We start from the raw sequence: 27459 nt of genomic DNA, 5'->3' as shown, positions 1-27459 counted from the left end.
CCCCATAAAATACTGCATCACACATGATCAATTTTAACAAAAAGTTACAAAAAATTAAACCGATGTATCAAATTGATTTTTTTTTAAACTTTAGGTATCATTTTGATCACTTTTGAAAGTTGGGTATCAAATTGATTTGTTTTTAAAAATTTAGGTATCATTTTGATCACTTTTGAAAGTTGGGTATTATTTTGGGAAAATACTTCAGTACATTAATGTACTGATACATCAAGTAGACTAGGTTCAATACAGATGTAGACTAACTCCATGCATGTCTATCCATGTACTGAGCTAGTCTACCTCTGTATTGAACGTAGTCTACTTGATGTATCGGTACATTAATGTTCTGTAGACGATCCCATTATTTTGTCCCGTGGAGAAAAGTTTTGACTCTAATGATAGGTTTTACTCTAATTAAAAAGTGAGAGTTTCTAAGTTTGACTCACGACGGTTGTAAGATTAAAAAGAGAATAGAACTAGTTTACAATAGTGACCGGGCTGGGCCGGGGCGTTCGTCGAGAGTTAAGACCCATAATAGTTTGGGTGGTCCAAAATTACAAATCCTAGAGGATAAGAAAACGGCTGATTGCAGCAGCTCAACTTCTTCTTGTAGAATCTCTCTACTACTACTGCTGATTGCAGCGAGTGAGCGAGCGACTAATGTATGGTATTGGTTTTGCTATGCTTCTGAATCTGTACATATAGAGGCAGAGATGTCAATCTTATCATCCTCATCATCATTGTCAGTTGGGTACTGCGATGCCCAGAAACACGCCAATAATGTCTCTTCCTCTTCCTCTTCCTCCTCCTCGTCTTTAATATGTTGTTCATTTCTCACCCCACTATCTCTTCCGCACCCCAAAAACAAGAACAAGAAGAAGGCCTCCGGAGCTAACAACCTCTTTGATGACATTGCCATGGGCTTCCAAGGTTTTGTTTCATGTCGTTATTCTAATATTTGACAACAATACTCTTCTGTTGAAATGTCCAGTTTGGTTCTTTTCACTATTCAGCTCTGAAATTTTGTTTTCTTATTTATTTTGGACAATAAAGTTGATGATAACATACTATGGAATCATGCTCCCTGTGTTTTCCTTTTGTGATGAATTTTAGCATAGTAAGCTTATTTTCTGATCATTCAATTATTGGTTCATTCAAATATGCAGCAAAAGCTAGGTATCCTATCAGCTTCCGCGCACAATATATGTTATCTTCTACTACAGCACATTCAACATCAACAGGAACAGCTAACTTGCTTGATATGGAGGAGCTCAGATTACCTTCTTTAGAAGTTAATTCTGATTCTTTGATTGCAAATCGACCATGGACATACACGGGGGCAATCGGCCCTCCCACTGAGGTGACAATAGTTCTCTGCACAATGTATTCATTCATTTAAGGCACATTTGGTAATCTTATCTTGTAGTTTTTCTTTTTCCCTCTTGGCTAATGAGATGGATGTGGGATAAAGGGGGGTGAGATATGACATTCTTGAGTAAGAAATGAGGGAGAATGCAGAAACCTAAAATTAGGAAGCAAACTATATAAAATGATTTATGGTTTTATATTTCATCAATCATTCCATATACATTAGAGATCCTCACATCTATCAACTCTTATTTCACTATTCCTTCTGTATTTTTTGATAAAAGTAAAAGTCAGCCATGTAAGTGTGGCTAAGTGGCAACTTTGATATTCTATAGGAAAAATAGACTAGCAAATGTTGGAGCAGTTATCTCTGTTCAGCTGACTTCAGTTGAATAACTGCTGTATATTTGAATGGTTTTCAATGAATGAATGAAAAAAACAATAAAACAAAGAATGAAAATAAAAGAAAAGAGAGATGCTGGCTGTGCCTTGATTTGTTTTTACTTGAATTACAAATTTTCATCTTATTGATGGTCTAGTTGTCAAGCAACTTCCTGATATCAAAATACCCCAGTTATGTTGTCACTCTGTTGAGTTTTTTGATGCCTGAGAAATGTTGAGCTCAAAACTGTAATTAGCTTTGATGTATATCTTCAGGCAAACTATGGGGCAGCTTTAGCCACTGAAACACTTCTTACAAGTGAAGAGGCTGTAATAGCAGCTGCTGCCGCTGAAGCTGTTACTCTTGCAAAAGCGGCTCTGAAGGTTGCAAAGGATGTGGCTTTGCTGGTTACCAATAATCACTACACTAAAGCAGAAAGTTTATCTCCAGTTTCTCGTGGGACCGATGCCTTTCATATCAGCTGGGCTCAGCATCTGGAAACTGAACAAACTCTTAGAATTGGAGATTCCATGGCATCTGAAACTGCACTGATGGAGGATCATTTCATTCAAATTGCCATAAAAGAGTCTGAAGATGTGGAGCCAGCAAATGAAGAATTTGAACTTCTGCAGGAGCAACTTTCCAACGGTATAGCTGCGAGATCAAGGCGCCAAACGGAAAGGAAGGCAAGAAGAGCCAGAGCAGCAGAAAAGGCTGCTGCTAGTGTTGTGTCCGTGAAGTCTGGTTCAACCAGCCGAAAAAAGCGTGCTTCTTTACAAGACGTAGACCATTCTGATCCATTGCGTTACTTGAGAACAACCACCCATACTTCTAGACTTCTTACTGCAACTGAAGAAATTGAACTATCAGAAGGAATACAGGTATTACTTATATAATCGATTGTGATCTTGGGCAAGTTTTGAAACCACCCTGTTTATAACAATATAAACCTTGAAATATTCATTCATACTGCAACCTCCGCCTTTGCAAATTAGATATGTGCATAATAAATTTTTAGGATACTGTTTTAACAATTCTCACTAGTCATTCCGTACTCATCTTGTATTCATTTACTTTATTATGTAAATTTATCATTTTAATTGTCCATAATACCCTCTCATTTTCTGATGTTATTATGGGCAGCTTAAATAAAAGAGTGTATATGACTATTGGAGACTGTTAATAAGGATACCCTCAATTTACCTTCTCATAGCTGAGAGAATCCATGAAACTATTAGAAATCAGTAATTTAAGGCGGACGTTCCTCTGAACCAAGAGTAAACTTCTAGTTTCTGCAATAGTTGAAAAAAATAAATTACATGTACATGAGAACATGCACAAAAACGGCAGTCTTTAAACCAAGCATCTCCTACACATAACGACTTTTTTTAAAGAAAGCCTCACTATTGTAAGAAGCTGTTTTAGGATTCATTTAATGGGAAGTGAAACTGGCACCCTCTTGTTTGCAAACCACACCTCTCTTCCTTTGTGCATGAATGCTTTATATAGCCATGGTTTAAATTTATAGAATGTAAGGGCTTTTGATAGGAAGCTTTGGATACAAATGACTATTTGGCTTTTGATTGATCTGATAGATATTGTTGTCGTTGAAATAGGGAAAATGTCAAGGAAATTATTGTCAACCTTAGAGGACTAATTACTCTTCTTGCAATTAAAGAGCAAATAGAATAGTCATTGCAATATTGTACAATTAGAAGTAAACTAGGAAACTATTGAAGTCAGTTCAAGAAGTATATAAGCATTCTGGAAAATGTTACTGTGATATTTTGACTTAGTTTGATTATTTTCTGATTTCCGATGCTTCAATTATCATTGTATATTTCAGGAACTTCTAAAACTGGAAAAGCTCCAGGAGGATCTTGCACAAAGATGCGGCACTCAGCCCACCTTTGCACAATGGGCTGCAGCAGCAGGAGTTGATCAGAAGACATTAAGGAAGCGGGTAAACTATGGTATCATGTGCAAAGACAAAATGATTAAGAGCAACATACGGCTTGTTATATCAATTGCAAAAAATTATCAGGGAGCTGGGATGAATCTTCAAGATCTCGTGCAGGTATTATTTTTATCTTATTGTTTAATTACATATAGTCACCCCTTTCCGATATGTAATTCAATAATGTGGACAATTCATTCTTTAGTTCTCTACTAGCATTATTTTTGCAAATAGTTAAGCCAAATACGTGTTGCCATTTGATTACCATCACTCTCATTCCAATTTTATCCGAATGAATTTGTTTGCCCAGTTTGGATGACCAAAGAGTTAACACATTAGCTGATTTTTGGAGGGAAGATCCTTGCATAGGGATGTAAGAATGATAGTTAGGTCATTGATCTTTTAAATTACATGGTTGCTGAAAATTGTGGAGGTTCACAAATTTTAAAATATGCACAATCCTATAACTTTATATCTTTCTTTAAGATTTAACTTCTTCCAGAAATGATGGAAGAAATTCCTAAAGTTGTTCTTTTGAATTATAACTTCATCTTGTTTATTGAATTTCAGGAAGGATGTCGTGGCCTTGTAAGAGGTGCAGAAAAATTTGATGCTTCAAAGGGTTTTAAGTTCTCAACCTATGCTCACTGGTGGATTAAACAGGCTGTTCGAAAGTCTCTTTCTGATCAATCGAGGACAATTCGTTTACCAGTGAGTCTTACTGTCATCTTGTTCATAATTCCTGTGGATCCTATTTGTAGCAATCATAACCTCTTGGGCTGCTAAGCACAATTTGCATATTCAATAGTTGAAAGTGGCTGCATTAAGCAAAACTGCGTAAGCTTAGGTCAGAAAGTTTTCCCGTTGGACCCAATTGTTGTGGGACCAACATAGGGTAGAAGTCATTGATTTTCAGTAGGGGATTGTCATTGTCATGATTCATATTCCAGCTGGAGTTGTATATTGTATTGCATGAGTTTTAGTACTCTTGTTTTTAATATTTTTGGTAAAACAGTTTCACATGGTGGAGGCAACTTACAGAGTGAGAGAGGCTAAAAAGCAATTGTATAGTGTAAACGGAAGACATCCTAATGATGAAGAAGTTGCAGAGGCAACAGGGCTATCGATGAAGAGGCTTGCTGCTGTCTTACTGACTCCAAAAGCTCCTAGATCGCTGGAGCAGAAAATTGGAATCAACCAGAATCTTAAACCTTCGGTCTGTCCTATTCTACTTCCAATAATTGGCAATTTTCATCCTTACATGTTGTCACCTGGTTGTGTTTAAGTGTTTATTTTTCTGATGAGTTGATGACTTTCTTGACAGGATGTAATTGCAGATCCTGATGCAGAAACAGCTGAAGACCTGTTGATGAAAAAGTTCATGAGACAGGATTTGGAGAAGGTACTGGATAGTCTCAATCCAAGAGAGAAGCAGGTGATCAGATGGAGGTTTGGAATGGAGGATGGGAGGATGAAGACATTGCAAGAGATAGGGGAGCTGATGGGTGTTAGTAGAGAGAGAATTAGACAAATTGAGTCATGTGCGTTCCGAAAGCTGAAGAACAAGAAAAGAACTAAACATTTGCAGCAGTATGTGCTTTCATAGGCTGATGGAGATTAAAGTGCATAACTAGCAGGTAGTTCTTATGAGCCATGTAGAGCCGGTGTTAATATTCATTTATATTATGGCTTCTTTTTTAATCTCAGTGGAAATTGTACTCTTATCCTTTTTGTAATACGAGAGTATTTGTGCATACAAACAGAATCTTTTGGATCAAGCATTTATCATTCTTTTGATATACCAATGTACTTGATAAAACACTCATATGGACAATCTTAAATTTTGTTCTATACAATGTCAGCTACTGTTTTTACTGAATATTTTTTTGGATATGTACATGTTCTTTTGTTAAATTATATTTGGACATTCAAGATATGATTTTGCCATTTTGGCACTTCATGATCGTAAGTTCAAATAAACGTCGAGCGGAACCTATACTGGAGCAGCCGGTAAGCCACTATCAAATATCAATACCGTGCCACTATTTTTTTTTGTTTAAAAGACTTTCAAATATACTAGAAGGATTTCTCCTCATTTAAATAAATGTTTACGCATTTGAATTTCGTAATTTATTTCATGAATTCTTTTCCTTGCCGGTTCCTAAAACTTGGGTTAAGAAAATCTTGACTTACGTTCTAAGTTTTCGAAGCAATGGAATAACTATGGTTTGGTGAGGTGTAAGTCGGGGCATTATAGTAGGTGTATCTAATATATAGGAATTCATTCAACAAACTTCTCTTCTCTAGCGATTGCCCAAGTCGATTTGCTGAAAACTTTTGTTTGTTGTGTATTCTTCAGACAGAACACAAGCTTCATTATCGTTCATACAAACAGTGCCAAATTGTTGATGCCTAAAATTGGTACCAACAATTAATGACATCGTCAAGATTGAGATCGACAATCCTCCATAGCAGCTCACCATGACTGAGCTAGCGATGTTCCAAACCGTAATTTAGATGTGTGAAATGATGAATGGAAGCAAAATGGAGCAACTCAAGCATTATAAGAAGCATGGAGGTGGAGTATGAGAGTGGTAATAGATCCTAAAATCAAGGGAAAATAGTATGGGAGTGATGGTGTAGGTTAGAATAGGTAATGATGAGTGAGAGATGATGGTTAAACCTAAAACTTAATAAATTTTGAAGTGATGGTGGTGGTGTACTTTTGGGTAATAGGGAGTAGAGATGGTATGGGAAAGATGGAAGAAAGATATGGTTGATTTGAAACCAAAAAATTTAGAATTTAGTTAAGATAGAATGATGGTGAATAGATGCAATAGAATAGATGCTATGTCATGAATATGGCTAGAAAATACATAGCATCACCGTGAGTGGTGGTGCATCGCCACTTGTGCTGCCACTTGAGGTGGTTCGCCGGAATTTGGAATTTAAATTTTTGTTCCACATTTGACCCTCATTCTTCTGAGCTCCGATTCTCCACTTCAAAATCCAAAATGGATGTTTCCTTCACTCTTGCAATATTCCTAGATAAATAAGAAAATGATTTAGTAAAAGTTAAAATAAACTCAAAAACAAGTTACATTAAAAAACAAGTTGACAGGATGAGTGATCGGAGACACACTAAGCCGAGAATGAGGTGATTCGGTGACGCAAAACGGTCGGGGTTGGGACTCTAGGGTTTGGGTTCGCTAAACGGTGCTTAAGATTTTTTATAATTAGCTAGCATAATTTGGAGCACTAGGTGTTAAATTTTTATCCTCTATTTTAAAACTCTAGTTAAAGAGGCACTTTTTTTCCAAACAAAATTAAAGAGGCACTTAAATTCAACGTATGATCGATCGATATTAAACGTAATATGAATGCATATGAGATATTATACATTCATATATGTGTATGTCCAAGTCGGGGATTCCTACTTTTTAATTGCAAGTATTGATTCATATTTGCACGTCAATTGTGTATGTTATTGGATTGAGGGACTTCGACTTGTCACTAAATTCGAAAAGATTATTATTTTTTTTTTCAAACTTCAATATGATTGGACATATCCCGGTTTTTTTTATTAGTTGGTTTTCATTTAAAGATGCATGCTCAGCTGAGGGATAATTTTTAAGAGAAAGTGAAAGACAAGTGAATCTAACAGGTTGAAAAAAATTTACAATTTTAAGTTGTTACAAATTCAGATTTTAAATTTAATGCATATAGTTAAGGTGCATCGAGCATTCATTTGTCTTTTAAAACTGTCCATTTGGTAAACAAGACTATTCATTTGCCCAAAAAAACATAAATCATTATTGCTAGTTTTGTTCAAAACCTTGGTTTTTTTTGGGCCTATTTCACCGAGTATATCGACAAGAATTAAAATAAAATTGGAATTGTGATTGTCACATTGGTGGGGAACGAGATGTTTAATTTTTTTTTTTTTGGGAATTATAAAGGGAAAAAAGGAGGAAAGTAAGAGAAAACAAAGAAATGAAAACCCGCTCTCAGTTGAGTTGGTTCAGTCAGCAGAAGAAAAGCAGTTGTCTTTCCAAAAGAAACAATATTTCCAGGTATGATGCCGCTCCTCGTTTTTCTCTTCTTCTTAACCGATCTTAAATTGTTTTGAACAAATCAGATGTGGTTATAAAATCGTACTGGGATCAGTTTCTTTTTTTGAGAATATGATTATGATCAGTTTTTAATCGTAACAATCTTGGGTTTTTGTGTGAACAAGGAACAGTTTTGGGTTTCAGATCTGTTAAAAGATACCAGCTTGCGCAGTTGAGATTTTTTTTTTTTCCTCCATCGTTATGAATTCTTAGCTCAAGTGAGTTTAGCCGAAATTTCATTTTCATTATTTTACACGTTATGTGAAAATAATTCCCACTTTGGAATATCATTCTTAACCTCGCTTCGACAACTTTGGCTGATATACCCTTTTGTTTTGTTTCTGGTTTAGATACTATATTTTCCAGCAACAAATTCATAACCTTGGCTTGATGTGTAGTTTCTATTTGTATGTCTAATTCTGCAGGAAACTTTGTATGTCTTCTCAGTGCCTGCAAATTTGCACTTTCAAGTATTCTGCTGTTGAAACAGTTACGGTTTTCCTTTAGATATTGATATATTTGGGTACTTTTCAATGGAACACAGTTTAGGTCAAGACTCTGTCCCTGGGTTTGGGTCATTTGATAAGTCTAGGGTTTTGGATGTAAGGCCTTTGAGGCGCCTTGTTCCTGTATTCCCCTCAGCTTCTTCATTTTCGACACCACCCCAAGGTGCTGCTCCTTTTGTTTGTGCTTCCCCCGCTGGTCCTTTCCCACCTGGGGTTTCCCCATTTTTCCCCTTTTTCATTTCATCAGAGTCTCAAAGGCCGTTCGAACAAAATCTACAAACACCAAGTGGTATACCCAATGAGAATCAACCGTTTGGCTTCACTAATCCAATATCTAATGCAGTTCCAATCAATTCCTTTAGGAATCCTCCTCCACCCTCAACAGCTGGGGTAACCCCCAACCAGAGTACAGGAACTTCGAATGGAGGAGATTCTACACCTTCGAGAAGGATTACTAGAAGTCGTGTCCAACCACAACCGCAACGTGGGGCTGCGGAGGAAGATGGTTTGAGCGAGAGTGTTGTTGATGCAGAAAATAAAAGGAGGGTCGGGAGGCCAAAGGGTAAATTCCAGTCTCAAAAGAGGACACGGGGTGGCCAGGACATTAATGTTGCCTTGCCTGATGTCGACATTGATGCAATAGTTGATAATGTTCTCACCACATATACCAATACATTGAGACAAACTGATGCCAACAAGGAATCAGTTGGATATTTACTCATGTGTTATGATCTGCTACGAAGAAAGATTTCACAAATTGAAGAGATGAAGGAAGGGATACCTGGAGTGTCGAGAACAGGACGCTCTGATCTAAGGGCTGGAACTCTCTTCATGAATAAGGGAATTAGGACAAATGCCCAAAAGAGGATTGGTACAGTGCCTGGTGTTGAAGTTGGGGATATTTTCTTTTTCCGAATGGAATTGTGCTTGGTTGGATTACACGCTCCAACTATGGGTGGGATTGATTATATGGGAGTCAAGAACAGTTCAGAGGAAGAGCCCTTAGCATTAAGCATTGTTTCTTCTGGAGGGTATGAGGATCATATACAGGATGGGAATGAGTTGATATATAGTGGCCAAGGTGGCAATGCCGGCAACGATAACAGGAAAGATAAGGAAACAAAGGATCAGAAGCTTGAAAGGGGTAATCTAGCTTTGGAGAAAAGTTTGCATCGGGGTAATGATGTAAGAGTAATTCGGGGTGTTAAGGATGTTTCTAATCCAACTGGGAAGGTATATGTCTATGACGGTCTATACAAAATCCATGAATCATGGGTAGATAAAGGAAAGAGTGGTGCCAATGTATTCAAGTACAGATTGGTAAGATTACCTGGACAGCCTGAAGCGTTTACAGTATGGAAATCAATTGAGCAATGGAAAGAAACAAATACTACAAGGGTTGGATTGATATTGCCAGATCTTACTTCAGGGGCAGAAACTTTTCCCGTTTCTCTTGTAAATGATGTAGATGGAGAGAAAGGCCCTGCACACTTCACATATATTCCTAGTCTTAAGTATTCAAAACCTGTTAATCTTACAGAACCTACTGCTGGGTGTAATTGTACCGGTGGATGTCTCCCTGGTAATTCCAACTGCACTTGCATTCAGAAAAATGGAGGTTATCTCCCATATACTGCAAATGGGCTTCTTGTGAACCAAAAATCCTTATTACATGAATGTGGTCCTTCCTGCAAATGCCCTCCTAATTGTCGTAATCGTGTGTCCCAAGGTGGCTTGAAAATTCGTTTGGAAGTGTTTAAGACTAAGGATAAAGGTTGGGGTTTGAGGTCCTGGGATCCCATCCGTGCTGGTGCTTTCTTATGCGAGTATGCAGGGGAAGCTCTAAATGTTTCTGGTATAGAAAAGCTTGGGGATGACCGTGCAGATGATTACAGTTTTGATGCTAATCGTACTTGTCAGCCACTGGGAGTTCTGCCTGGTGATTCTAATGAGACTCCACATGTCCCTTTTCCTCTACTTATAAGTGCAAATACTGCCGGAAATGTTGCTCGCTTTATGAATCACAGCTGTTCTCCAAATGTGTTCTGGCAACCAATTTTACGTGAAAATAAAAATGAATCTGATTTACATGTTGCATTTTATGCGGTTGGACACATTCCTCCTATGACAGAGTTGACTTATGATTATGGGATGATCCCTTATGAGAAAGGATACCAGAGGAAGAAAATATGCCTTTGTCGGTCAATAAAGTGTAGAAGCTTCTTTTACTAATGGCTTGTTAATGGGTTTATCTGATGATGAAGGATGTTGATAATTTCAACTGGCTGAAAAAGGTTAGAGGTCTTTGATTTCCTAATTGAGTTTGTTACTGACTGAAACTCCTTATGTTCACTATGCTTTTTCTTGTTTATTCTTGCAAAATTCTTGCTAACGTAAGTGGACAGATTGGCTGAAAAGCATAAATAAATTCTGGGAAAAAAGCATGTATCACAGTGTTCATAAGTATCTGATAGTTTATGTCCAGGACTCAGAAGGTTATGTCTTCCCTTCTATTATAAAACCTGTAATGTATTAGCATGAGATCTGTTGATTTTGTCTAGATGCTTCACCTGTTTGAACTTGTAAGACATTATATTATAGGAGAAACGGATAAGTTCCTTGAAATTTTATTAAGATAATGCATTGAATGTGGTGAGTTTTGGTTGAAAATTTTACATTAAAATTTTGTCATAAAGACCAATAGAGTATTTGGCTTACTTGGGTCCTGTTTATCGCAAGGTCATGAAGAGCAAATTTCATAAACAGCTAATGCTGGTTGTGCAGACAGCCTTATAGGAGGAGGGGAAAAAAAACAAGGACCGTAAAGATAGTCATGTCGATTTTTCATAGAGATTTCAGAAGCATCACCTATAGCATGTCTAAGGTTGAGTAGCTTCTGATTGTATTAAGTTGTGACCAATGAGGACCCTATATTAAACTTTAGTAGACAATTATAGGGTATCAGTTAACAAAGGGTATTGGCTATTCTAAAATTCTAACCACAATTGGTTTTGGCTTGATATATATGGGTTATATGTACTATATTCCTAGAAATGATTTCTATCATGATTTTGTGTTTTATCTGACTGACACGTGCGGCGTGTCAAATTGTCAGTTAACAATGGGTATTGGGTAATCTAAAATTCTAACCACAATTGGTTTTGGCTTAATATATATGGGTTATATGTACTATATTCTTAGAAATGATTTCTATCATCATTGTGTTTTATCTGACTGACCTGTGCGGCATGTCATATCGTCCTTGTAATATTTCCTCGTTTTTCCTTTTTTTTTTGGCAATTTCTTCCATTTGAATCAGGTGCCTCTAGTGCTTTGATTATATAATGTTGGGTATTTACATACCCTAAGTTAATGAAGTGTCTATTAGTGCTCGAGTTTCCATGCCCTGTAAACCAACATTTTCTAACATCTAAGGTTGAAGTTTGGTACCATCTTATATTTCAATTAGCTGTTGTAATATAATAATATTCCAAGATAGGATTTCTATAATAATGTGGTATTTCAGCCTATTTACTCATACTGCATGGTGTTTTTCCCCCTGATCTCCGCCTTTGATGCTTATATATGAAATTGAAATCTATTTTTTGTACCCTAAGGTCTCATAAAGTGTTTTGATCTGGTCCTCGAGTTTCCAACAATTGAAATGTTAACTCAATAGTTTTTTTGCCTCTTTAACTTGAAGTTTTAAACCTTTTTCTGATGTCGGTTATTTCTATGAAATTAAGAGATGTTATCAGCGAGAAACTTTTGAAAAGTGATACTGTTTTCTATTTTTGGATTAATCAGTCGTATCTGAAAGCGAGTGTGAAGTACTACACAAAGGCTGCAACGGCCTTGAGCTATAAAAACAGTTTTATCTGGAAACAGAAATACAATAACAAAATGAACCCCAATAGTGAATGTCATGACTCATGACAGTTGCTATTTCCCTACTTATATGTATCAGATTTGGAAAGCTTGTATCAAAGTTTGTGTGTTAATACAAGTTTATTGCTATCTGTTTACCATAGATTTTTTACTTTCCATGTAGTTTACTATAGTTTTATTACTTATAAACACTTCTATCGCTTATCAGAATGATAATGAATTTTTTTTTTATTCAACTCAACTTCTTACTCATTCCATATTACCATGTGCCTTTTGCAGTTGGTATGCTGTCGACTGTGGGAAAGAACTCATGTAGTATGTCTGCCTAGGAGAGCATCTATTTTTAGAGTTTCCTTACCTTGGAAGCATCAGGTTTCACAAATATTCAAGGTATTCCAGAAAATCACGCGTTCCCCATTAATGACTTTAGTATTGGGCACATGCAAGATCCTCTTTCGTCATTGTCAATCTATGCTGTAACATAGATGTTATTAGGAGATTTCTTATGGAGTTGTTTTACTTGCTTGTATGTGTTTGCAAAAAGTACATTTCTCATCCTGGCGAATTGACTCTCCGGCTTGGAAGGATTAACTTGTCCTTTAATTGGGTAGCTGTTTTGGCAGAAAGTATGGTGTTCTGCTTTAGGTATTCAAATTCATGCAAATATTAGCCATGTCCTGCTTTGGATTGAGTTAAATTCTTACTCTAAATTCTAAAATGCCTTGCGGACTACCATGTTCTCAACAATTCTACCTTTGCACCGATTGGGGGCACCAGTACTTGAGTGCTAGCCATGTTCTCAACAAGATTTACAATAACTTGTTTTAACTTGGTCGTGAGTCTAGTTGCCATTGCCGAGGAAGAGGAAGCTCTAATCGGCACACTAGATCTTCAGGCTGTTGAACCTGGTCCATGATGTGTTGGCACACTGATTGCCGTCGCGCTTCCAGATCTTCGTCTTCAATTGCAATTTCTCAATCCCAGATTTCGTCTTCGTCTCTAGCAATTCTTCTTTTTCATTCTGGGTTGTTCGTTTGCAACTCGTCATTTAACGGAAATGTTCTGGTGGCAGTCCAAGTTTCATCCCGATCACTTCGTGATAGCCGACCATGAATGTGTAGGTTTCTGGCGAGGAAGGGCGGCAGAGAAGGTCGATCTTCAAATTATGGCGGCGATCTTGGAATTGTGGGCAAATTTCAACCATCCCAGCACAAAGACAACCTTTGCCTTTGCGTCCGCGGCCCCCACAAATCCATGGCCAAAAATCGATGACAGTCTTTCAGTTTTTTTTTTTTTTTTTTTGAGCCTGTTTGGGCATCAAAACCCGGCTTGAAAAAAAGAACAGAAAAAACTGCCTAGACATTGAAACACAATATTTTGATCCAGGTTCCGGCCCTTCAAATTTCACAGACTGCCCGCCCCGTGCCCAGTCCTATGGCTACCTTTCCTCAGAGATCGCCAGACCAAAAAAAAAATTATAGTCCAAGTTTGAACTAGTTTTAAGAGAGGACGAAGACCATTCATAAACTTGGAAGTTATAGATGAGGAAGTTTTGAACCATAGAAGATATTAACTATAATCTAGAGGTTGGCGAAGTGGTGTTAGCTCAGTGGTTAGAGCACCCACTACCTATGTACGAAGTCATGAGTTCGAGTCACCATGGGAGCAGGAGTGAAACCCTTTGATCCTCTTTTCAATAAAAAACAAAAAAACTGTAATCTAGAGGCTTGAGATTACTGTAGACATTTCCAAGATGATAGCTTGCACCCTACCTTGTCAGCTAGGGCTTGAAAATATTTCGGTTTGGGGCAGCCTTGGAATATGGGTGCTCCCATGTATGTGAAGGGAAGTGATCCTTGATGAATGCTGAGTGTGCCATTAATAATACTCCGCATCTGAACAACATACCTTACAAGAAAAATAGAGGATCTGAGCTTATTGTCTACTTGCTCTGAGTTGCAAGAATATTCATCCATGAATCTCTTGATCACGAGAACTACTTTGCATAAACATTGATCACGAGAACTACTTTGCATAAACACCATTACATCATCAAGAAATAAAACAAGCGACGGAGAGAATGAAATATTTTAGGTGCACCGCAAGAGATTTATTTATTTATTTATTTTTTTTTTTTTGAAACAAGTAGGCAATTCAATCATCGACTAATTAACACCTCCTTAGCCAAACAAAATAATAATGGTGATATAGAATCTCCTTGCCTGACGCTATGTGAACATTCAAAGAAGCCACAGATTGCCCCGTTACCAAGATAGAAAGCCTTGTTGATTTGAGTACCACATGAATCCAAGCAATAAAAGGTAGTTGAAACTGAAAGATTGAAGGACTTTTAACAGAAAATTCAAATCCAAAGTTTCAAAAGCTTTGCTAACGGATTGGACCTATTGGATCAAAATTGGAAATGCAGGGATGTTTCTGATGAAATTATAAGAGTAGGGACTGAAGTGACTTTACCTCTAAAATTCGGAGCAGTAATCAACTCCCAACAAATTAATATCTTTGACTCATTTCTGTCTCCACCTTGAGGCTACAAATTAGTGGCTTTGAATATGTTTGGTGTGAGCTAAGCCGAGCATTGCCAAAACTTAGTGCCTTGATTGTATATAGTTTTTATTTTATTTTGTATTTTTATTGTGTATTTATAGTTGTCCTATAGCCGATTACCTTGGTTAGGTGTTGGACCTAATCCCAAGGTATAATGATTAAGGTGTAAATACTTTCCTTACTTGACACGATTCGTACGTTTGTGAGTTTATAAAACAAGTCACGCATCCTAATGACGTGCTGAAAGTAAGCGCGTAATTTAACCCTGCAAAATGTAGTTGTTAGTGTAGAATAAGTAGGGATTGTTCAAGCCGGGGATTGAGGGTACATCTATAATTGCATTAATAAATAAAGAATTAATATAAATATAAAGTATTATTTACAAAAATAAAACAAAGAATAGAAATATATACAAGTTAACACAAATAAGGGGGTTTTAGGATTATAAAATAAATAAAATGTAAAAACACATATACAAGAGTGAAATGCAAGGAACAAAGATCAAAACCACAATCATATGAATGAAATCCAATTACAATTCCTACAGTTGATTTTCTATGTCATGAGAAAGAAGTTGACCATGTGAGACGTTAGTAAGCAAATGATTTCCCATATTTTACTTTCCTTGAATATTTAATCTAAGTGAAAGCACCTAAATTCACTACTAGAATAATGCTAATAGACATCATATCATAGAAATCGGTTAGGATTTCGCGCGATGTAAAAAAAAATTTCTAACATCGATTCTTGAAAATCTGATTTCTATTTGTACAATTCACATCGTTTACTATATTTGACCGATGTCCAAACTTTTTCACCAAAATTTTGAAAAACGCGGAAAACGACTAAGTTAAAAATTTGTAGTGCGGGAGAACAAAATTTCTATTCCCTCCAACACTTAGTCAGTTTCTCACACAACTCATATTGACTAGCACGACATTTTTAGAGTCAAACCCTAACCACTAAGATAGCCGACCTCCTCTTCCTCATCCTCGCCTCCGACCAGCACTTGACGGCTCTCCTCCTCCTTCTCCACCTCCGATCGTTCTCCACCCAATGTCGAAGCACCACTTCTCTCATCCATTTTGATTTCGGCGCATCTCTTCTCTCATCTCTTTTCTCAGATTCACCGAATCCGCCAACAACGCCAGGGCTCGCCTTGTTCCCTCGTCGAGCCAAGGAAGACGAGACCGTAAAGGTCAAGACGCATTCGATTCAGGTATTTTGGTTTGGGTTAATTCGATTTTGGTTTTGGGACATCGATATGGGATACTAGAAAACACTTGGTCAAGAATCTCTTTTACTAAATGTCTTTTACGATATGCGATATTTAGGAGTATTACTTGGTTTCATTGCAATGAATCATGTCTGACGAACATGGGTTCAGTTATTGACACAAACCTATGAACATGGAACCAATTATTGATCTCCTGGTACTTGCATAGTCTGTGTATTTTAGTTTTGTGTATGTTATCTTCTTATTGTTTTCTGCAATCCTCTTTTACGGTTGTGTAGATTATAATTTAACTTAAAATTGAACTTTCAGGTGAACTGTCTCCTGCTGGTGTAGGTAGCTTTAGCATATCAACTGTACAGAAAAATCCTTTGAATCCTAATCCTGCAACTGTACAGAAAAATCATTTTCTCAAACATTTTCAAGTCCTTTTAATACCTCAATCTCATCTGGTTTATTTGCCCAAAAACCCTCATCCTTTGCATACTCCCAGTATGCAGAGCAGTTCATTGGGTACTACATGCAACCAACTGGGTATTACTCAACCATTTGTAAGTCTCTCTCTCTCTCTCTCTCTCTACCATTTGTTTGTTACCAGAGTAAAACATAAGGTTGTGTCGAAGATGCTTAGATTTGTTAATATTGCTTACATGAGATGCTCAATTGTATTTCCCTAAGCTCGGATTGATAGGGTTGCTAGGTTCATATATATCCTTGTTCTGTTATGGGGGGTCAACCTGCCGAGCCATTTGCTACCTGAAGAAGTCGATTTTGCAAAAAAGAATATATATATATATATATATATATATATATATAAATAAATAAATATATTATAAAAAAAAAGAAGAAGAAGAAGAAGTTTATTTATGTGTTTTTGAAATTCGTAGTGAAAGCAATATTAAATTTTATTTAAGACACTTCATGACCAAGGGATCTTACTGGTTGTATACCCTTCTTTTTTTAAACGAGATATCTTCTATACTTTGAGCAATGTGTCTTTGCAATTTCTATCTTTCATTTAGATGATATTAATGCTTGGTCATAATCTTGTGTATTTAGTTGCATGCCATGCTATTGGATTAACTCTTTCTGTTATTTTTTTTATAGCCTGCTTTTCCTACTTTCCAGACATCTCAACCTCTTCAGAGTAGTCCTTTTGGCTTCAGGCAACACCAACACCATTAATCAACCACAGCCAGGTAACACGCACTTTTGGTAGGATTGTGTTTATTTAATTTCTTGAGCCTTTCTTAAAGGGAAATGAAATCAAGGCGGGATCCAAGATCTAAACTTTTAATATGGGTAGATGGAGCTCGGTCATTAGATCATGTAACAACTCTATCAAAAGAAGAAAAATAATTATATAAAAACTAGAGACGTTACCAAAAAAAAAAATTCATTAGAAGAGTGGTGTTTAATTATTGGGTTTTAGTAGCAGCAGTTACTCATTGTGAAACTATCATTTGGTAGAAAGATTGTGGCTTCACATTAAGAATGCGGTGGTTAGTGGTGAACTGGTCATTCTGGAACCTTGTTATTATGGTTAGCTTTTGTCATGTCTAAATCTTAGTTGTATGGGAGCCTCAACATTTTCTTTTTGCATGAGTTTCCAAGTTCTGATTCCCAGCCATGTATATATGCAACAAAATGATCATATAAATAATCGGATTGCCCAAGCAAATTTCAATTTATTTGAGATGATACAATCCTACAGACATTCCAACCAACCAAACAAGTGGAATGCTAGCAACTTTGTTATTTCAAAATTTGTTATCTCATGAGGAAGTAGCATTACAATTATTATGGTTAGCTTCTGTCATGTCTAGATCATCTTTCAACATTTGCTTTCAATTGTTTTCAATATCTTTGGGTTAATGTTTGATATCCCTCTGGTTAGAAAGGAGGTTATTAGGTGGAATTGGAGGTAGGTTAATTCATAGAAATAAGCATAAGCCATGTGAATAATAGTAATCTCAGATTGTGATTTTGTTAATGGTTGCAAATAGTTACATATGTTTACAATTATGCTTCTATTTTGAACTAATTGTGGATTTCCATGTTCTTGAGATTCTTTATGTAAACTATTTTGAATCGGTATGAAGTCTCACTGTATGATGAGGACTCGTGATAGCAAAAGGCTGATTATTTAGCATTTAGGTCTTAAATTTTTTTATGCATTTTGTGTTTGGAATGGCATGGTTGATATTGGCAGTGGGCTAAGGATGAATAGTTTATTTGAAATTTCATGAGGATTTGACTTGATGTTACTTTCTTTTCTATCTTTGTTTCTGAACATATTGGTTGATCTTGTGGCAGAGTTGCAAACAGTCAGAGGAGTTAAAGACAAAGGCTAGAGCAAAGAGGTGTGTATCTTTTATCAAACCAGGCAAAGGCAAAAAAAGCCTTTTGTTTGATGGCCCCAAATGATTATGCTTGTACATAGTAATGTGACAACTTGTTCAATTGCTTAGAATTGTAGTATTAATACTAGCAGGGAACCTTTTTTTTTTTTCCAATTTTTGTTTTTGTTTGAGCTCTGTTGATAATGTTTATTTATGTCTTAATAGTTGTCTGTTATTCTAAATCAGCAAAGAAAGCTTCTTAAAGAGTAAATCTGATTTTTTTTTTCATTGTACTCATAGATCAAACTTTAAACACCTTTCTTTACCTTGCATCATCAATGTGATTCAGGTGCGGGTTTGGTCAAGAAAAAAGGCATCAAAGGATTATTTGTACAAAGTAGAAGTAAGGGGCCATTCCTTGTTGATGCAACTCTAAGTCAGGTTAGTTATCATTTATCTCTCCCTACTTTCTCATTTGCTTTTGCATGGTTTTCATGAATTATGATGAATTCTTGATTTCCAGTATGTTGTTTGTTGTTTGATGTCTTGTCTTCAACAATTCTCATTTTTTTTTAAATTTCAGCAATGGATAAATCTTGGATTAACGAAGATAGGGATACTTTAAAGTATGAATTGGGTGTTGAAAACTTCTTGCTTTTTGCTGAAGAGAATGCTAGTAACCCTAATAAAATTCGATGTCCTTGCTCAAAATGTGTAAACTTCAAAGAGAAGTCGATTAAAGTCATAAGGGGACATTTGTATGCTTATGGCTTTAGTTTGAGCTACACAAACTGGATTTGGCATGGAGAACCTACTTTGTCCTCCTATGCTAGTGCACCTAGTCCTTTAGGTGTACCTCAAAACCCTCATTTTGGTTCTGAAACCATTGATATGTGTCAAGCAGCCTTTAATGAAGGTGATTATGATGAGGAGTCCTATGAGTTCAATAAGTTTGTTGAGGAAGCAGAAAAACCATTATTTGAGGATAGTGAACACACCAAGTTAGATGCATTGGTGCAACTTCACAATTTGAAAGCTAGGTTTGGTACGAGTGATACTTGTTTTTCTGAGTTACTTGCCACTGTTGGGTCTTTGCTTCCAAAAGATAATGTACTACCTCAAACCTTATATGAGGCAAAAAAACCCTCACCAATTTGGGGCTGCAATGTTGTATAAACCTATCACACACAATACAATAAGTGGGAGACTTCCTCTTTTTATTCCAATACTGAATGTTGGCTTATATAGCCTTACAAAGAAATAGATAGAAACAAATAGCACTAGCAACGTAGATCATGGGGAGGAAACATTCAAACCTAACGTACTGTCATCAATAAGTAGGATTTAATATCTAACGTACTGCCCTCATAAGTAGGGTTAACGTATTGCCCAAATAAATTGGGTTTATTTACTGCAATAACTAAAACAAACTCGAACGTTCAGAATAACAGTTAAGCCATAGCTGTTCCAACATATCCCCCCTTAAACTGTTTGCACTTGTGCAATCAGTTTATACCTGGTACCGTGCACATCCCAAGTAGCTCACGAAGCTTCTCAAACACTTCAAGCTTCAGTGGCTTCGTCATGATGTCTGCTATTTGATTCTGTGAGTTGCAATGGACCAGCTCCACTGTTCCATCTTTGGTAAGGTCACGAAGGAAATGGAAACGTACATCAATATGTTTGCTTCTTCCATGCAGCACCGGGTTCTTCGAAAGTTTTATAGTGGAGCTGTTATCACAATACACGGTTGTGCTTCCATGCTGAGCATGGCCAAGCTTTTCAAGAACTCTGCGCATCCAAATTCCTTGACAAGCACAGGAGGCTGCAGCTATAAACTCAGCTTCGGTGGTAGATAAGGTAACTACAGGTTGCTTTTTAGAAGACCATGAAACTGCACCGGTGCTAAGTAGAAACACGTATCCGGATGTGCTCCTCCGGTCATCTAGATCACCTGCGTGGTCACTATCCTTGTATGCCTCAAGCTTCTCGTTCCCATTTCGTTTGTACAGAATCCCCAAATCAACAGTGCCTTTGAGATACCTGAGGACTCTTTTAACTGCTTGCATGTGTAGCTCAGTCGGACTTCCCATAAACCTGCTGATTAAACTTATCACATACATGAGATCTGGCCTAGTAGCTGCCAAGTACATCAAACAGCCAACAACCTGCTTATACATAGTGGCGTCCACCTTCACACCACTTTCATCTTTCATCAACTTGAATCTAGGGACAATAGGGTTCCTAGACGAGTTGCTCTTCTCCATTCTTAATCTCTCCAACACCTCCTTTGCATACTTTCTTTGGCAAATGTAAATCCCATCCTCATTCTGAACAACCTCGACTCCAAGGAAATAACGCATCTTACCGAGATCCGTCATGTCAAACTCTTGTTTCATAGACTTCTTAAACTCCTCAAACATGTATTCATCATTGCCAGTAAATTTAAGGTCATCAATGTAAATACTAACAATGAGAATGGTACCTTTTTCTCCTAACTTCACGAACAAGGTATGCTCATGTGGGCACCGTTCAAATCCTTCCCTGATGAAGTAGGCTTCGATACGACTGTACCACGCACGTGGAGCTTGTTTGAGGCCATACAAGGCTTTCTTCAATTTATACACTTTCAACTCATCACCCTTCTTCACAAACCCTTGTGGCTGATCAACGAAAACGGTTTCATTTAACTCACCATGCAGAAATGCACTCTTTACGTCCATTTGATACATACACCATCCCTTTTTAGCAGCAAGAGCAATTATCATGCGTATGGTGTCCCACCTAGCCACAGGTGCAAACACCTCAGTATAATCGATCCCATACTATTGAGCATACCCCTTAACAACAAGCCGTGCTTTGCATTTATCCACTTCTCCACTTTCATTCAACTTAGTTTTGAATATCCATTTTACTCCGATAGTTTTTGCTCCTTTTGGCAACTTGGTCAATTCCCAAGTACCATTTTTCTCGATTGCCTCTATTTCTTGAACCATTGCGGCCTGCCATTTTTCACTTTTGTGCGCCTCTTCAAACGTAGTTGGATCGGACGTAGAGGCGAACATCACAAGATTGTGCAATTCTTCTTCTTCTGACAGCCCTTCTCCACTTTCATAGTCTTGCATCCACACCGGTAATCTCCTTGTCCTCCCTTCTTCTTGAGCTTCTTCTTCCGACTGATTTGAGGAAGAGCTAGTTGCTCCTTCTCCTTCAGCTCCTTCTTCTTGGTCACTTTCCACTACTAGAACAATGTCATTAGACATCACCACTATTAAATCGGTCAGGATTGCACCTGATGTTAAAAATCATGTTAACATCAGTTTGTGAAGAAACCGATTTCTATTGTTATTATGGACATCAGTCACCAAAGAAACCGATGAGAAAAGTTTCGTACGAAAAATTTACAAAAACGCGGAGGGACTAAGTTGAAAAATTTGAGAAACGCGGGGACTAAAAATTTCATTCCCCCCATACTTAGTTTTTTTTCCCACACCACTTGCATTGACTTTGAGTCATTCCCTAACCCTAACTCATTTTCACCCAACCTCCTTGTCTTCCTCCTCCGCCTCTGAGCAGCAGCTTACCCTTATCCAGGGTTCTAAAACGCTCCGTCGCTCTCTCTCTCTCTCTCTTTTCTGCACGCTCCGTCGGCCGTCGGCCAGTCACTCTCTCTCTATCTGACAGGCTCTCTCTCGATCAGTCGATTGACTCGATTCTCAGTCTCTCTCCGGCCAGCTCTCTAGCTCTCCAGCTCGCAGGTAAACTCTATTCTCAATCTTTCTGGGTTTTACTCTCAATCGAATTTCTGGGTTCACACTTTTCAGGGTTTTCTGGGTTTGATTTTGGGTTGGATTTCTGGGTTCAAGGCTTCAAGCTTGGTGATTCTTCAACCTCGAAGCTTGGTGATTCTTCATTCTTCACGCTCGATTTCTGGGTTCAAGTGGTGATTCTTCAAGCTCGATTTTTGGGTTTTGGATTCTCTGTTTCTGCAAGCTCTGTGAGTCTTGTTATGATAGTTAAACATTAATTATTCGCAAGAGTTTTAATTTAGGGATGAATTATTTTTATGTAATGATGTAAATACCATAAATAGTTCTTCATTATAAGGCATACATGTCAAACTATTACAAAAGGAAAAGTATAATAAAATTAGATCTTGTATTGAAATCTCATATAAGGCATACATGTCAAAACATGAAGTATTCGTGTTCTATTGCAGGTAGTTTCTTGCCCTTGTGCACTGGGTTTTGCAACACCCACAGCAATCCTAGTTGGCACTTCTCTTGGTACACCATCTACCATCTTCATTTATATTCACTTTGATTTTGTATATCTGTGAGAAACTCGTGCTGGGTATTGGATATATAATTGTCATACTTCTATCAACCTTACTTAATATTGTTAATTTGGTGTTTGAGAGGTTCAATCATATATTCAAGTAGGCCTGGCATCTGAGCCCGTGACCCGCAAACCCGCCCGAAACCCGCACGGTAAAAGCCCGCACGAACCCGTCCATTTATTAAATTCGTGCTAAAAAAGCCCGCACACAAAAAGCCCGCAAATTAACGGGTCTTGCGTGCTAAACCCACTGGAACCCATGGAACCCGTTTACTTCTAAACAAACCCACTTCGAGTCTTCGACCCTTTCCGTCATTCACCAAAACGCAACTCTCTCTCTCTGGAACTCAACCCAATCTGGGTTTGCTGCACTGAGGTAGACGCACACTCACGCCACTCCCTCCCTCTCTCTCTCTCTCTCTCTCTCTCTCTCTCTTCCAGATCTGAAACCCAGAGACCCCCAGAAGCCCTTGGTTCAGCTACACTACTCTGCTGCACTACTCTCACCCTTCTTCTGTTTCTTCCATTCTGTAATATGGTGTTTGTTTGGTTGTGGGGTTGTACTAGTTCTTTAAAGATCTGAGTGTTCTGAAGCTTTGTTGTTCTTGATCGAATGTTGGGTTTTATGGGTTGCTGTTGATAATGCATTTTCTGTGTGATTTTTGTATACTGGCCTAGCTTGAGATTTTGCTTCGTTTATCTTGGATTTAGAGTATTGATTTTGGTTTGTGTGGACTCCAAGTTGACCTGAATGTGTGGGTTTGTGTGGACTCCAGATTGCAAATTGCAAAATGCCATTTTTCTGTCTTGTTTTGTTTTGGACCTTTTCTTTGATTTATATTTTGTGGGTTTCTTCCTTATACCATATATTGCTTTAGAGGGAGGCTGGTCTGAAGAAACTTGTTTCAGAGTGCTGGGTTTGGTTATTTTTGGATTGCTTTATGAAAATCTTAGGACAGGAATTTATCTGTGTATGGAAAAGATCTTTAAAAAAAATTAATAAATAAATAAAAGTATGATGCCGATGGAATACTACTGTTGTTCCAAGTTGGGACAGATGTTGCCTTCTCAACTAGTCTGGGTACCATATCTCCCTCAAGCTGCTCACCAGGCTCTGCGTTTCTATTCAATTAACTCCGGCTACCTGGAAAGTTATTTTCCTTTTTGGCCGATTATGATGGGGTTTGACAAGTGGGTTTGATCGATATCTTGCAAGTTATTATGGGTCTCTGTCTTGAATGTTACTGGATGATCATCAGTTTTTAGGGATTGCTATTTGGTCTGCAACTTTAGATTCTTTTTAGTGTTGCTGTTTGCTATTTTGGTTTGTTTTTCTACTGGGAGTTGCCAGATCACATAATTTAGTGCTCCAAAAACACTTCTTTCATTGTCTATCATCAGTTTTTAGATTACAAAAAAAAAAATTTAGATTAAAAATTTTTTTAAATTAAAAAAAAAAAAATTTGTTAACGGGTTCCAACGGAAAACCCGCAAACCCGTCGGGTTTAGCCCGCGAAACCCGTTAACTTAACGGGTTTTTACCGGGTCGGCCCGTTAAAAACCCGGCCCATACCCGCACTATACCCGCACGTTGCCAGGCCTATATTCAAGCATCTTAATATTCTTTCTAGTTATAACACCAAGGTATTTCTGGAGAGTTCTAATATTACTTTTGTTGCACTGGAAAATGAGCAGGAGCAAGGCTAGGTTGGCCAGTATAGATCATTTTGCTTTAGACAAGGTAGATTTGCATTTACACAATCATTCTCACTCATACACATTGTACTGGCTCTGAAGAGATGAATCATTTTACTCTTGCTCATATGTGAAGTTATCTCTGCAATCTCACTCGAAGCTTCAACCTTCAGACAGGAACCCTCACTAAAGGAAAACCTGCCGTTTCTAGCATTGCTTCTTTCAAGTATAAAGACTTGGAAATTCTTCAAATAGCTGCTGCTGTAGAGAGTACAGCATCACATCCAATTGCTGATGCTATCTTAAATAAAGCCAAATCATTGGAGTTGAGTATTAAGATTTGAGCACTGCTCAATCAGATTGACATGGCCCATTAAGATTTGAGCAAAAACTAGAAAGTTTCTGCTGAAATGGTGTGAATCCTTGGATGTCTTAATTAGTTTGTTGTTGTCTTTGTTTTAGACCAAAGGCTCGTATTGGTGTCTTAGATATATAACTGTTATACTTTTATTTTTTCATGAATGTTTGCTGAATATAAACTGCTTCCACAGGGAAGAGTTTTGACTGGAAGAAGTGTTGTGGATGAGTCCATGCTCACAGGAGAATCGCTTCCTGTATTTAAGGAAAAAGAACTTACCGTCTCAGCTGGAACAATAAATTGGGTATGATTGTTAAACTGGAGAGTGATATGTTGTCACATGTATCACTTATTTTTGGCAGTTTCTCAAGTTTGAGAGCTTTCTCAGTCATTTATTACATTTAATGTTGGACAAAGTTCCCATATTATCATGATCAACAGGGAATATAGTGATGAGATTAAGAGCTCCAGCTATTACTTCCTTCATATAGTTACCTTCAGTAGATATATATATATATATATATATATTTTTTTTTTTTTTTCTTTACTTAAAAAAAGAAGAGAAAAGAAAAGAAAAGAAGACTTTATTATGAAAAGAAGAAGACAATTTCATTTGATATATAGTTTTTGCATAGTTAAAACAGAAGGGAATTGTTTATATATTTCAGGATGGTCCTCTGAGAATTGAAGCAACTTCAACTGGCTCCAATTCAATGATTTCCAAGATTGTTCGCATGGTTAGTGAACTACTTTTACTCATGACATAGACAATTGTTTTGAGCAACCTTGCGTTTGTGCAGAAACACTAATTCATTAAGGATATTTATATACTTGTTCAAGGAATATCTCTTTCTTTTGTTTATTTTCCATGGGAAGGGGGTTGCAATGCAGGGAAGTTTTCTGTTTGATATCTTAATCAGTTAGCACCTTTTACTCATTAGACAGTGCATGCATTTCATATTTGTGAGGTTGAGGATGCTCAAGGCCATGAAGCACCAATTCAAAGGCTTGCTGATTCAATAGCTGGACCTTTTGTATACACTATAATGACTCTCTCAGCTACAACATTTGCTTTTTGGTAGGTGGTGATTTTTCTTTCACATAATACATGTTTATGAAAATGTCATTATAGACTGAAATGAACCTGAAGTTTTAGATAGTTGTAATTGGTTATAAATCTAATCAACTTAAAGGGCAATGTGTGCTTTCTTTTTACTTAAGAAAATGCTTTGTGGTTCTTTTCAACTAGGCATGCTTATGCTTTGAATTCATTTCAGGTACTACATTGGAACTCATATTTTTCCTGATGTTTTGCTCAATGATATTGCTGGGCCAGATGGAGATTCATTGCTATTGAGCTTGAAACTAGCTGTGGATGTCTTGGTGTGTATGGTGAACAAATGAATATAAAGATACTGTCCAGAAGGGTATCAGAACTGTCCTGTTTTCTAAGGACAGGGAAGAGGAAGTTGCAACTATAGCAAAATCAGTTGGAATAGAAAAGGAATTTATCAAGTCATCATTGACTCCACAGGGAAAATCTGGAGCTATTTCTAGTCTTAAAGCTGCAGGGCATCATGTTGCAATGGTAACCATCTCCAATTTGTTCTGTGAATTTTGCTTTTTCATATGTTTTTAGCTATGCCAAAGCTGTTGTAACATTGAAATCCAAGTGTAGTGGCTGCCTCACTCCACTGTATCTATTTTATACTCTACATTTCAGCAATGGGATTAACTGGTGGTTTTGGTAAATAGCCAATAGTTTAAACCATATGACCATGCATGCAATCAAACAGCTCTTTTAGAGTTCCTCTTTGCATCAAGGTGGTTGTTCATTAATTCATTCTCATGACATGATCATATAAATCGTAAGTTTTGCTATACCTCTTCTGTGACAATTGTTTTTTTTCGCAGGTTGGTGATGGCATACCCAACAACAACTTGACGAGGTCCGCATTGAAGTAGCCGACTACTTACAGACTCTGCTATAGGTTCTGACCAATTTCTTGATTTTGAGTTAGGCTAGCTTTTAATTAACTTTTTTGAAGCAATTATGAACAAACATGAATACTAATTGCTAGGCTAGCCTTGTAGTATATAGGTGCATGAATTGGGGTTTTATTTTGCCCATTTTGTAAACTATTAAGGATGATGAATGTCGGATATAATACCCCAATTTGCAATTTATAATCACAGTTCTATTTTGTGGACATCATCCTCTTTATAGAATGTGATGTCTAGATATAAAGTTGAAATCAGTTTTAGCCATAAAAACTGATGTCCAGTAATACAGATACATCAGTTCCAAAATGAAAATCGATGTAACTAAAATATTCAGACATCGATTTTTTGTCAAAAATGATATACTACCGAGTGCCAAACATCAGTTCCAAAATGAAAATCGATGTTACTAAAATATCCAGACATCGGTTCATTGTCAAAAATGATATACTACTCTAAAATATCCAGACATCGATTTTTTGTCAAAAACGATATACTACCGAGTGCCAGACATCAGTTCCGAAATGAAAATCGATGTTACTAAAATATCTAGACATCGATTTTTTGTCAAAAACGATATACTACCGAGTGCCAGACATCAGTTCCAAAATGAAAATCGATGTTACTAAACTATGCAGACATCGATTTTTAAATAGAAACTATTAACATCGTTTTTTCGTTACACACTGAGGTTAATATAAGTAAATATATCG

At 37.1% G+C, this 27459-nt stretch overlaps 3 protein-coding genes across 22 annotated transcripts; all 3 read left to right on the top strand.

Moving 5' to 3' along the window:
- Positions 1-569: 569 nt before the first annotated feature.
- On the top strand, positions 570-5586 carry LOC112193266 (RNA polymerase sigma factor sigB). The gene is made up of 7 exons (XM_024333340.2): positions 570-930; positions 1167-1360; positions 2026-2631; positions 3597-3827; positions 4278-4418; positions 4723-4923; positions 5032-5586. Exons 1-7 carry the CDS (start codon positions 714-716, stop codon positions 5311-5313), a joined length of 1872 nt encoding a protein of 623 aa, XP_024189108.1. The 5' UTR covers positions 570-713; the 3' UTR covers positions 5314-5586.
- Positions 5587-7629: 2043 nt separating this feature from the next.
- On the top strand, positions 7630-12839 carry LOC112192455 (histone-lysine N-methyltransferase, H3 lysine-9 specific SUVH1). Of its 3 annotated transcripts, none has more exons than XM_024332209.2 (4): positions 7652-7780; positions 7951-8037; positions 8245-10619; positions 12493-12839. In XM_024332209.2, exon 3 carries the CDS (start codon positions 8353-8355, stop codon positions 10555-10557), a length of 2205 nt encoding a protein of 734 aa, XP_024187977.1. In that variant the 5' UTR covers positions 7652-7780; positions 7951-8037; positions 8245-8352; the 3' UTR covers positions 10558-10619; positions 12493-12839. The 3 variants fall into 3 exon arrangements, with proteins under 3 accessions (XP_024187976.1, XP_024187977.1, XP_024187978.1); XM_024332210.2 differs by having other exon boundaries at positions 7662-7780; positions 7945-8037; XM_024332208.2 differs by lacking the exon at positions 7951-8037 and having other exon boundaries at positions 7630-7780.
- A 2841-nt stretch (positions 12840-15680) lies between these two features.
- LOC112192249 (copper-transporting ATPase PAA2, chloroplastic) lies at positions 15681-26957 on the top strand. Of its 18 annotated transcripts, none has more exons than XR_005808137.1 (14): positions 15681-15997; positions 16325-16563; positions 17120-17211; positions 18329-18375; positions 18704-22112; positions 22221-22351; positions 22574-22640; positions 24388-24433; positions 24561-24800; positions 24939-25049; positions 25414-25482; positions 25714-25823; positions 26023-26333; positions 26660-26957. XR_005808137.1 is itself a non-coding variant. In XM_024331898.2 (7 exons), the coding sequence occupies exons 2-6, from the start codon at positions 24798-24800 to the stop codon at positions 26147-26149; spliced, it is 447 nt and encodes a 148-aa protein (XP_024187666.1). In that variant the 5' UTR covers positions 24401-24433; positions 24561-24797; the 3' UTR covers positions 26150-26333; positions 26660-26957. The 18 variants fall into 18 exon arrangements, 2 of the variants coding, with proteins under 2 accessions (XP_024187666.1, XP_024187667.1); XR_005808139.1 differs by having other exon boundaries at positions 24524-24800; XR_005808140.1 differs by lacking the exon at positions 22221-22351 and having other exon boundaries at positions 18704-18795.
- Positions 26958-27459: the final 502 nt, after the last annotated feature.

This window comes from Rosa chinensis, chromosome 3 (assembly GCF_002994745.2).
Source record: "Rosa chinensis cultivar Old Blush chromosome 3, RchiOBHm-V2, whole genome shotgun sequence".
Taxonomy (NCBI): domain Eukaryota; kingdom Viridiplantae; phylum Streptophyta; class Magnoliopsida; order Rosales; family Rosaceae; genus Rosa; species Rosa chinensis.
Note: the sequence above shows the minus strand (reverse complement) of the source record. Positions and strands in the feature narration are given on the sequence as shown.

Bases quoted from the DNA above. Each gene is read 5' to 3' on its own strand.
- LOC112192249 (XM_024331898.2), top strand. The intron at 25,483-25,686 runs GTTAGTGAACTA...TTTACTCATTAG, and splicing joins TTTCCAAGATTGTTCGCATG to ACAGTGCATGCATTTCATAT. The intron at 25,824-26,022 runs GTAGGTGGTGAT...AATTCATTTCAG, and splicing joins GCTACAACATTTGCTTTTTG to GTACTACATTGGAACTCATA.
- LOC112193266 (XM_024333340.2), top strand. From the start codon at position 714: ATGTCAATCTTATCATCCTCATCATCATTGTCAGTTGGGTACTGCGAT. The intron at 2,632-3,596 runs GTATTACTTATA...TGTATATTTCAG, and splicing joins AACTATCAGAAGGAATACAG to GAACTTCTAAAACTGGAAAA. The intron at 4,419-4,722 runs GTGAGTCTTACT...TTGGTAAAACAG, and splicing joins CGAGGACAATTCGTTTACCA to TTTCACATGGTGGAGGCAAC.
- LOC112192455 (XM_024332208.2), top strand. From the start codon at position 8,353: ATGGAACACAGTTTAGGTCAAGACTCTGTCCCTGGGTTTGGGTCATTT.